The sequence below is a fragment of the Diadema setosum genome, chromosome 8 (genome assembly GCF_964275005.1).
Source record: "Diadema setosum chromosome 8, eeDiaSeto1, whole genome shotgun sequence".
NCBI lineage: Eukaryota > Metazoa > Echinodermata > Echinoidea > Diadematoida > Diadematidae > Diadema > Diadema setosum.
In genome coordinates this window covers 22,349,244-22,361,785 of record NC_092692.1, presented here as the reverse complement: position 1 = coordinate 22,361,785, position 12,542 = coordinate 22,349,244, and the positions used below count along the sequence as shown (strand labels likewise).

The following is a 12,542-nucleotide window of genomic DNA, read 5'->3' as shown; positions in this document are numbered from 1 at the left end:
AAGACCCTGAAGTAGCATTAAACCCTGAAGTAGCATTAAAAAGATTTAATCATATTGGGCATTATCAATGCGAAAATCTGATTGTAATTTTTTTTGGGACATACTGCAGTAAGTGGCCCCAAAAATTACAACCAGATTTTCGAATTGATAGCACCTAATATGATCAACCTGTCTAGGTGCTACTTCAGGGTCTTAAAATATAACATCTTAGCTGTATTTTGCAGAAAACCCCATTCAATTTGGTTAAGCGGTCACAGAGAAATGTGGATTATTGTAAAGCATGTCATGAATCGGATTCTTCCGAGTTTGGCATTTCGATGATATTGTGTGGGAATAATAAACAGAACTTGGACAAAAGAGGTTCCTGACATCCTCTACAAAATTCCGTGTTTCTCTTTGACCACTGAAGCAAATCGAGTGCGGTTTCCTGTAAGTTGCGGGCAATGAGTTACAGTTTCATACCCTGAATTTGTATTTAGATTGATTCACTATTTTTAAAGATATCATTGCGGAGGGCCCCGTTGTAATTTTTTGGGGGGACATACTGTACAGTATACATTGTAGTTGGAGGTATCGTTCAGTATTTCTGTGCTTAACTGTGATGCACTATTTATTTGCTGCAGCTCCTGGAATTGTTTTGACAATGATGCCAGCCACATAAAATGTTTCTTCTTTTCCCTGTTATTTGCATTGATAAAGTTGCATTTTTGTGAGGTGGATATTATTTAGGCATGTGTACTGAGGTAGATATTGCATAGCTTTTTGTTTCGGGCACCTCAATATGAGATTTCATTCATGGGTGAGAACTTCATGTATTTTGAAATAGTTTGCTGTTTCCATAGTGTATCTCCAGGCTATGGTGTATGGCACTAGTGAAGTATGATCTAGACATGGAGAGAGAGAGTGAGGAAGAGAAAAGAAAAAAGTCATGCCTGTCATGTGAACAAGTTCTGTATGGACATACTGATACAGGCTGTAATTTCATTTGGACAACATGACAACGTTTCCAGATTATAACTGTAGCTTCATTGTATGCCATAGGCATTGAGCTTTAGTACGTCATGATTATTCAATTATTAACTTCTTTTCGAACAGAAAGTAGTAAAATGGATTTCAGTAGACTTGTTCTTGTAATGTATTAACCTCATTTGAAGCATCAATTTTCTTGCATTTCTTTAAAGAGATAGGGCATTCCATGTGAAGTGGACTGTAATGAAGAAGAGCATGAAATAAACAATGGTAGGCTTTCAATGAAAATGGACATACAATGTAGCATCATCATGTTATGGAGTTATGATATGACATGTTCAGCCAGACAGTTCTACTATTTACAATTAAATGCAAATTAGAAGGGCTGATGATATTACCTCACATGTCTTCCATTGACTCATCTTCTGTAATTGTTTTCCTTTGGGAAAGAAGTCACAGAGTTTTATTCTTTAGGTGAATGTGCTGTACAGAGTTGTATCGAGTCAGCAGCGATTACATTGTACATGTACCTTCAGTGGATATGCTATTTCAGCATCAACCAGAAACAGGATTTTATCATTTTGGGTCTAACCAATACCATCACTTCATCTAATTTGCATAATATGCAAATTTTACCTGTATGACTGTGACCAATATCCGTGTATCATGAAGACCTGTGAAACTTAGGAATTTCATAACTCTCCAATTTTAGTGAAACTTTATGATTGTATTCCATTTACCCAGTGTATAAATTCCCTGTACTGCAAGTACCGTTATTCGTAGTTTCTACATTGTAAGTTGTATCATGAATCAGGGAGGTGATTCCGTCTCACCTCCCTGCATGAAAATAGTGCATGTACAATGGTATTCCACAGACTCCACCTTTTTTATTTCTAAGAATTTAGTAATCTAACAAAGATATTGATTTTGATCACTGAATTAGGAATGTCCTACAGAATTGGATTGGTTGATTAAGTCATTGCTTTTTCTCAAAATATGAAAGTGTCCTATGGAGAGGCATTGTACCTTACCATTATAACTGTATTTTGTTTCCATGTATTGCAGTGTATTAAGCAAAACAGAGAAACATGTGTTGAGACCTTATCAAGGCACATTGTGAGGGTGATTGCTGTAGTTATAGTAGACCTCCGGATGATTTCCAGATTTTTACATTTTAACAACTATAAATTAGTTAAACTGAGTACAGTGTTTCAGGATTTATAATGATTAGGATGAAGAATGAATGTTTTCAAAATTTATAACAAATTGCAATGAACAAGGATGATGACATGCAACCTCACCATGAGAATGCATGAGTTGGAGCTCAAGGAAGCAGAACAAAAGAATAAGGCATGCATAGATTATATGGTTACAGCTCGTTATTCCGAAGGTTCGTTATTCCGAAGGCTCTTCAGTCTGAAGATTCCTTATTCCGAATTATTTTCGGATGAACAAATCTTTGGAATAACGAACCTTCAGAATAACGCCACAAATGTTCGGATTAACGAACCCTTTTTCATTTTCGGATTAACGAACCTCTAGGTATAGGGAATTTGCGTGTTTCAGATTAACGAACCTTTGGAATATCGAACCTTCGGAATAACGAAGAGCACCCGATTATACGTAGGTGAACTTGCACGAAAGCAGTATTGTAATGGAAATTCTAAAATATGTGAGCCTCTATGTCATCATCATTGTTCAGTGTAATTTGTTTAAGGTTTTTCAAAGTAATGTTTCTCTGCTCAAGGACCACAATAAACTCCACAAATCTACACAAGGAGCTGTCGATTTATGTACTACATGAAGTGAAATTATGAAAATTGTCTGGAATGCCCCTTTAATATTGGGGTTCATGTGCGTCTTGTGCATAGCCTGTTGTTGGCAAGAAAGAGTGTCATACTGTTCAGTGAATAAGTGACAGGCCCATCTCGGTAACACTTCACAAGAGTGAATTTGTGGTCATAATCTACAGGTATGTGATATTCTTACTGAAATACAATTTACTGGGAAATAGACTGATTATGACAGAGCAACTGAAGGGTTCTCAAACCCCACCTGAAATTTGATCACAGCCAGTTAGTACATTCCTATGCTTCAGACTGTAGCTGTTGTTCAAAGATATCCTTCAAGTACCTGTAATCGTCAGTGGATAAGGAGCCTTAATCCTAACAATATGCAGCACCCCAAGATTTCTTGCTTTGTTCAAACACAGGTGAATAGAGTGAAATCAGACAAATAGAATGATAACAATTTCACAAAAATCAAACCTAACAATAAAAGGTTGTGAAGACAAGTCTACAAGTCTTACAGTGTATAGAATAATAAAGGTTTATTATGGCAACTATATAATGGAACTCAGTTGTACGAGTTGTATGAGATGTCATCACTTCACAATTCTCCCATAGATGTATTGAACAAAAATATCATATCAAAGAAAAAAATGTTAAATCATGTTTTGGGGTACCAGTAGTAATTTAACTTATACAAGCACTTTCCCCAAGATAAGTCACTACCACATTTGGCCAAGGCAACATGATATGCTTGTATGATGCAAAAAAAAATACCAGTATTTTAATTCTATGTCAAAAAGGGGAAACTTGGGGCGGTTTGTAACATCAATTAATGTGATTTTGGTTGCCTTATTTTGGAAAACTTGTGACACTTAAAGGGACATTCCAGACAATTTTTTTTTTGTTTTGGTTTTTTAATATAATTGTACATTGTGTAGGGCATAAATCGATAGTGCCAGTATAGATTTGTGGAATTTATTGTGGTCCTAGAGCAGATAAACCAATTCTCTGAAAAACCAATGAAATTTTACACTGAACAGGGATGATAACTATAATAGGAATATTCCAGTACCTGTGTAGAATTTATGCAAGCTTTCTTCTTTTGTTTTGCTTCATTCACCATGCAATCATTATTCTTATGTGAAGCTGCTATGTCATCATCCTCATTCACTGTGAATTGTAATGAATTTTGAAAACAATCTTAATCCTCATCCCAATCACAATAAATTCTGAAACTCTGTACTCAGCACAATTTGTAGATGTTCAAATGGTGAAGTCTGAAAACATTTAGCAGTCTCCTTGAAAATGCAGTTTTTTCATTTACTCTTGACTTGAAATTGCTAACATTCTTTGAGTTTACATTGTTCATATAGAGCCAATTTAAATATGGTGTGGAACATAACTGTTGATTTTATTTTCTGAAGGGTGCAGTAAATGACTCACTATTTTCATGTGGGATTAGATGGAAGTGGAATATCATGGTTTGTGTTGATATTTGTCAATTACAATATTTATTCATATTGATTGAATATAATGGCAAGTAGCATAATGCCACTTACAGATTGTTTGTACCATATTATATTGACTTTTGACCTTTCAAGAATAAACAGAAAGGAATAAATGTTGGGAATACATATTTTGTGTGTTTACATTGACTTTCAAATGGAACATTGTTGAACCTGTGTTTGTTTGTTTTTTATGTTTTGTGTTTCTATTGTATATGTCACTTTCTTCATTCATGAGTAATCACAGTTTTGTTATTCCTCAGGGGAGCATTCTGCTGGAGATTAAATTGCAAATATAGGATGATAAGGGGATGGTATGTACCAGGCAAAGAAAAAAGCATTTTCACCACCTATACCCACTTTCATAGACATACCCCCTCACCAGACCTACCAAGTTTAATGCTTACGGTGCAAGTCTCACTCCCCAGCAACTTATCTCATGCTCACCCGCCAAGTAATCACTTTCTCATGCCTGAAAAAGAAAACAAACAAACAAACAAACAAACAAACAAACAAACAAACAGATAGTTAGGTTGATCAATAATAAACATTGGATGAGAAGCCTGCTTATCCTGAATTTAGAGTATTTTTCTTATTCTTTTTGTTGGCTGGAGAATAATATTATAGAGTGTACCTACATGGCTGTACTAACACTATTTTTTTCTTTCTATTGATATAGATAAACCACAATGTCGGTCAAAATAATGTTTTGCAGGACCATCTTCCATAAAAATAGATGATAATTATGCTTTTAAAATTAGAAATGTGAGCCAAATTGCACAATTTCAAATTCCAAAATAAAAAAGCTCCTCCCATCCCCACCTCTTCAGTCACGTTACCAGCCAGTTTAGAAACTTGGCATCTCTGTCACACATCCACACCCCATTTATACAAAACACATGCACATGTTCAATGATGAATAGCAGTGTTCAGGTGCAGACGGGTAAAGTCATTTTTACATAACTGCGGCATAACATGTTATGGGTCTTTGGCAATTACCTCGGACCTGTCCCCTGACCCTAACCCTAACCCTAATCCTGAACCTAATCCTGATCCTAACCCAAACTCTATACCCTAAACCTAACCCTAACCCTAATCTTGACTCTAACCTTATCACTAAACAGTATTTAGCCGGGAAAGGGGGGGGGGGGGCAATAATTTGCTCAGATACGCATGTTGAATGCTTGTGGATGGGTTGTTCCCACATGCCAAATGCAGTGGAATGTTTTGAAGGGAATCAATCAAATACATATGGTTGTGGGTTAGGCAATCTATGGCCACACACACTTAAAGCTATACAATTAGAGAAAACATATTTGATTTCTTTTTTTTTTTTGTTGATTACTTTTAACTCTCACACTTGATCTTGTTCGTGACTTATTGTGCCATATCTCTCTGTAAACATAGTGCAGGTAATCTTATACTTGTTACTTGTTTTTGTTGTGTGTAATGGTTTGTTTAATTCATAACACTCTAAAAACGCAAATGTTCAATCAACATTTAAAAGGGTCGAGGAGTGACAGCATTTTTGAAGTGTTGCATCTAACTTTTAAGATAACATTTTAAACGTTGAATCTAGCAGGAAAACCAACACTTGGCCCTTTTAAATGCTAATTCAACATTTGTGTTTTTAGAGTGAACTTTGCAAGCATTTTAGGCAGTATTCCTGATGAATTTTTAGCACTGAACACTTAAGCATCAATTGATAAGTGTTAAGTCGAGCTTCTCAATAATATATATATATATATGTATATATACGTTGTATATACTTATGTGTGTGTGTGTGTGTGTGTGTGTGTATGTATAAATATATATATATATATATATATATATATATATATATATATATATATATATATATATATATATATAGATATAGATATAGATATAGATATATATATAAAAGATGTCCCAACAAAGTGAAGGTGATGACATAAGAGTAATTGTGTTGAATGTACGTGTAGTTCAACCATGGAGCTAATAACAGTAACTCCACGGTTGAACAATGACTGTCCCTTCCCGATCCGTTCCCAATGCGCCACTAATCAGGAGTCAGTTTCCGACGCCTTGTGGAGCCGGGAAATGTGCAAACGCCGGGAATTGTGCAAACGTCTCGCCGGGAAATGTGTAAACGTCTTGCCAGAAAATGTGCAAACGTCTCGCCGGGAAATGTGCAAACATGACGCCGGGAAATGTGCAAAAGTTAAATTTTGCCGGGAAATGTGCCAACGTCGCCCGGAAATGTGCAAATCATTTACTTTAGCGATATTGTGTATAAAAATAGTAGATAAACTCCATATCAAAACTGCCCATGAACTTCCACCATTTAGATTTTCTTAATGAAATCCTTGACAGATTTTCAACGAAATTGGCAGGTAGCACGATTATGGCGATGGGATCTCAATTTGTTTATAGCCACCCACCCCCCCCCCCCCCAAAAAAAAAAAAATAAGGGGAGGGGGCCCCTCAAAGTCCCAGAACTACGGTATTATCGAAATTCTTCTTGTATTCTATAACCAAATAAGAATGAGCTAGGTTGGTTCTTTAAAGACATTGATGACAGTATAGTATAGTTCAAGTTTAATGGCAGATCCAGGGATGCAAGGCACGGGGCCATAAGTGGGGAGGAGTCTTCAAATTGAAGCCTCAGAGTCCCTAAACTATAAGTGCTATGAAGACATTAATGACTAAAATTGCATGTTTGATTATGACGGATTCAGGGATGCCCGGATCGCCGGGGGGGGGGGGGGGGTGATGGGGAGGAGGGCGATTTTCTACATTTTCAGTATCTTCTTGAAAAGTCTACGACAGATTTTCACTAAACTTGTCAGATAGCCTCATTACGGTGATATGATCTTTATAAATTGAAATTAGCCCCTTATAATAGATATTTGCCAAGCTTGACACGTAGTGTAGCGTATTTATCTGGTGATATGATCTCAATTTGTCTAAATGAGCACTGCCCCAACCCCTAAGGTGGGAGGAGATGGAGCCCCCCCCCCCCCATCTCCGCCCCTTGAACTTAAAAGGGACCAAGACGAGGGGTGGGTCGTTCAGGTGGAATTCAGAATTTTATTAAAAACCCTACACATATGAAAGACAGAATACATACTTTTTAAAGAAATTTTCTATGCAACCAAGAGTAATAGAACACAATTTTATCACATTTTTAGAAGGGGTTAGATAGACCTATACATACTTTGATGAAATTTCACGTCTGCTTATGATGTGGGGGCTATACCCTGGTCTTATCCCTAGCTTTTGGGAAGGGGAACAAATTGGACTTGTTGCCCCTTCGAACAGAGTGGGATTCTATTACCCTATTACCCTATTCATCCGTCAAAGATTTCTCAAGAGGATGCAGAATATGTGAAAATTCCCCCTCCTCCCCCTCACCCCCCCCCCAATAAGGACACCCCTCGATCCGCCACAATCAAACGTGAAATAAAATTTCAGGCATTAATGTCTTCATTGCACTAACTAAGCTCTAGCTTTTCCGGTTTGACAGGAGAAGATATACATTTCAGAGTTTAGGGACTCAGAGGCTTCATTTTAACAAATCAAGATTATATTACCATAAATATGACTGTATCTCACAAGTTGGCTGAAAATCCGTCCTAGATTTTTCGAGAATATGCTGAAAATGTGGAAAATCCCCCTCCTCCCCTCACCCCCCGATCAGGGCACCCCTGGGTCCGCCATAATCAAACATGAAATTTTAGTCATTAATGTCTTCATAGCACTAACTTAGCTCTATCTTTTTCGGTTCGACAGATGAAGAAAAAAATCAAGCGTTTAGGGACACTCAGGCTTCAACTCCTCCCCCCCCCCCCCCCCCTCCTTAGGACTGGTGTGGGAGGGGGGTTTGGGGCTCATTTTAAGTAATTACGATCATATCACCATTAAGATGTTATCTGCCAAATCTGGTGAAAATTCGTTGTAGGGTTTGCAAGCAAATGCTGAAAATGTAAAAAAAAAAAAAAAAAAAAAAAATACAAGACAGATGGTCGCTATACGACAAGTGGTAAAGATGGTAATAGTTCGTGCGCAGCTTTGATTGAGAGTTTCTCTTCCATCTATACATAATATACTGAGTAGGTGAAATGAATGGTTTGCACATTTTCCGGCGTTTGCACATTATTTTCCCGGCGAGACGTTTGCACATTTCCCGGCGTTTGCACATTTCCCGGCTCCACACGCCTCCCTGACACGCCACTTTGCTTTTTATTATAGTGGTATCTATATAAATACTGTATGTCCCATGACCGTAAGAAATACCGCTTTAGCGCCCTTGCATTTAGTCATTCGAAAGTGCCTGAGAACTACCTGTAGGTAGGCATACTCCACCTGCAATTTACATAGTGTAAAATCAAAATCAGCCATAGTGGTATGGCAGAAAAATTCCCATGTCAAGATGTTTTCACATGAGAGTAATAATGGTCACAATCGTGTAGTGACGATGTCATCGCCTCACAATGAATAAATATATATAGATATATATACACACACATATATAAAGCTATTTCCAGCGATAAGGGGAAATGCGCAATAAATGGTAGATGCATTATGGGGTACGTCACGAGCTCTATACCCACGAGTCATACAGCTAGCACACAAGCTATGCGGTCCCAGTTCGACACTAGGCAAAAAAGGCCCACGAGACCGACATTAATCACGGGGCTTAACGCATTAGGCCCCGATTTTATACGAGGACTCGGAGATGTAAAAGGTCAACCCAGTCAATCTTTAGCATTTTACTTTGTCTGAAAAAGCAACTATTCTTGCCACAAACACAATTCTAAAGTTTGGGATCATAAATAACTTTATAAAGGATGATGTCATTGCTTTGAAGTTAGCATTAGTCATGAATACAATGTGTTTCTTTAAGTTTGCAAAATTTCCATTTAATCGGATAGTCCCATCGTTGTGTTTTTTTTTTCTCGGAGTTTTACATCTTTTTGTCCCATTCATTGTACAAAGCACAGTTTGGTCAGATTGAGCACTCGAATAGACCCTTTACTTCAAAGCCTCTTTTCTCAGTATAAACACTTTCCCAGAGTGTGTACATTCTGTCCGTTTATAGGTTATAGGAAGGTCAATTTTGAAGCTTAGAGTATTAATAGGCTCTTTCAGAACCTATACCCTCTTACCTGAAAATCCATGTCTGGCGACTTTTTGTTTGTTTTCTAATGCAAGGAAGAATTTCATGAATGTGAAAAATGACTGTAAAAAAGTCGGCAGATGTCTTACAATTGTAAATGATTTTTGCATATGAATTATTAGTTGTTGTTGTTTTTTTCATTTACTTAGGCCCTTTTGCAAAAAAAGTCAAAGGGTTATATACACCATTCTTAGTTTATAATCAACACAAAAACCGCGTCTCTCACCCCCTATACCACTGTATACCCTCCCTTCATCAGTCGACCTGCATAAACTATTTACTTGGCCACTAGAAAATCTACCTGATTTAGAGTAACAATTTAAAACAAATTCAAAATTTGAGGTTCAGTATAGTCATTGATTCCGCGCCTTTATATCTAGAGGCCGTTGATTGTCAGTATAAAGTGACAAAGTTAAAGTTATTTAAGTTTCATAAGGAAATATTTGTCTAAATCTGCAGCTGAGATACTTATTCATGCTTTGATTTCTTCTCGGTTGGATTTTTCGAATTCATTGTTGTGTAATCTTTCAAAAAAAGATGTCACAAAACTTCAACGGTTGCAAAATTCTGCTGCCCGATTGTTAACTTTTACTAATAAGTTTGATTCCATGTCACCAGTTCTCCGTTCCTTACATTGGTTACCTGTAGAAAAAAAGGATTATTTTCAAGATTCTGTTATTAGTACATCATTCAGTTCATTCTTTTTCCCCAATATACATAAGTAATTCTGTTCAAAAATACAATCCGACACGAAGGCTATACGTTCATCATCAGGTGCATTCTTACTCCAAACACCCAGAGTAAAACATGGGTATGGTGATCGTACTTTTTCCGTTATGGGACCAAAATTGTGGAATCAGTTACCTCTTCAGTTAAGGGAACTGTCATCTACAGAGTCATTCAAATCCAAACTTAAAACTTATTTGTTCCTTTCATACTGAGGACTGTAATTGCTGTATGTCATTAATATTGGATCAATGTTGTATTTTTAATTGATATATGTTGTATTCTTTATTTGGTATATATTTGCTTTTGTTTACCATATTCTTCTTTGTTGAAATGGTTGAATATGTATATGCATGTAAATATATGATATTTTTTCATTTTTGAAGCGCCATGAGCACTGAAAAGTGGTCCTGTGCGCTATACAAGTAGCCACTATTATTATTATTATTATTATAAACATCCATCGTCCTTGTCTGTATCACCGAAAGCAGGATTGCTCAACTTAGCAGCAATCTCTACCAATTAAGTACAATCTATATGTATTCATTGAACAATATTGCATGCTTCTCAAAAGGGTTTGCTTCTTTATTATCATCATCACCTCCACCACCACCACCACCGTCATCAACACCATCTTTGACAGGGTTGACAGGACGGACGGGACCTAAAAATTTAATATTCATGGGGTTGAAGATACATCGTACCAACGCTGTCACGCTCGCGCACCCGCACGCACGTCCACTGTTATGGTCATGTGACATCATGACTGACTGTCAGGTGATTCCGTAATGGCATGTAGGGGTCAGCAGGAAAGAGGTCCGGATCCGCGTGATGCATCGGTGATGATTGAAGTCTTCTCGTAACAATAGGCCTACTGTCCAATATGTAGCGGTAGGAACCAGCCACACTGTATCTGAATGGCATAAAACGTTCCTGCCATCCCTTACACTTTGTCATCGACGTTCTCATCTCAACGTCGGCCTACCCTTGCCTTGGACTTGGTATTCGTTCTCCCCTGCGCTGCGCTGGCAGGAAACAAGATTACTGTAACTCGGGTTAGAGGTGTCAAGATCACACAACTAGGCAAGGAGAATCGATGCGTAAGTTAAAGCTTTAATCAGTGTAAACTTTAGCTGAGAGTAAGATAGTAGGACCTAAATCACCACAAAGTGTGTCAAACTTGATATGGGCGCATTGACTGTTGTCAGGATAATTTTAGACCATGTAATTTAGACGTCTAACATGATCTGATTTTAATACGTCTGGTCTGGCCTATTTCAATCCGCCAATGCAATTTAAATAGCCAATGTGGGAAAAGATTCTTCTGGGACAGCCACCCCATCCTCTACACGGCAATTGCACACTTTACGGCCCTATTGATCGGTACCTCATTCGCTGTATGCCAAGGTGATATCCCATGAACCACCACGCACTGAGCAGCTGGCAATGGCGAGCTTCTCTTGCTGTATGGAACACCGGCGTTAGACGAGTGATAAGGTAACTAAAGCCCGCCTGCACTCATTGCGTTTCTGCAGAGCTGACTACACCTCCTCGAACACTGTGATCGCGATTTTGCATGCCTTTGCTCTCCGCTGCAGGATTATCGAGCTTTACATTCTATGATTTATACAATGTTGCATCGCAGAATATTGCATGATCATGGCACAAAGTGTGAGAAAGTTGGCAGTAGTCTGCGAGACAATAAATATCATTTTTTAACATTCTAGCTTGCGCCAGCTTGCCACAACAGTTACGTGAATATTTTTATGCCTGCCGCTCTATAAAACCCCATCACAAAGGCTTGTGCCGAAAGGGTGGGTTGGGTGGTGGCGCATCGCGTTAATAATGGGAACACCACCCTTCGTCCAAAGCCCCCCCCCCCCCCCCCCCCGGTTTTGCCGAAAGGGTGCGTTGGGAGCGTTTGGTCGCGATGCGTTGACTGGAACCCCACCCTTCGTCCAAAGCCCCCCCCCCCCCCCCCCGGTTTTGCCGAAAGGGTGCGTTGGTACTTTTTCTCATGTAATATTAAAAGATAAGTTTTGAATATATATTTAACCTTCAAACAACCATTTCAAAGAGGCTATCGTCCGGATCGGTTTACACTCTATTACCACTTGGTCTACAGCCAGTTGGTCTAATAGACTGTTTAATATCAGTTGGTCTAATAACCAGTTAGTCTAGTCATCATTTCGTCCAATTACTGTTCGGTCTAATTGTTATGTGGTTTAATTACTATTTGGTCTACAGTCAATTCATCTAATAATACCCACCTGTTGCATTCTGCGCTGGACTTCATTTCCTGGACTGAATGATGTGTATTATCACAGGCACGTTCAGCTGAGCCATTACAGGCAACCCTGTCAACTACGGCTTGTGCCGAAAGGGTGGGTT

General features: G+C 38.2%; 1 protein-coding gene across 1 annotated transcript in view; it reads left to right on the top strand.

Moving 5' to 3' along the window:
• Nucleotides 1–11,214: 11,214 nt before the first annotated feature.
• LOC140231601 (phospholipase B-like 1) overlaps nucleotides 11,215–12,542 on the top strand; it is a 29,180-nt gene continuing 27,852 nt past the window's right edge. Inside the window, exon 1 of the mRNA XM_072311750.1 lies at nucleotides 11,215–11,251. Within this exon, the coding sequence (XP_072167851.1) occupies nucleotides 11,248–11,251 (4 nt within the window). The 5' untranslated portion in view covers nucleotides 11,215–11,247. The remainder of the gene's footprint in view (nucleotides 11,252–12,542) is intronic.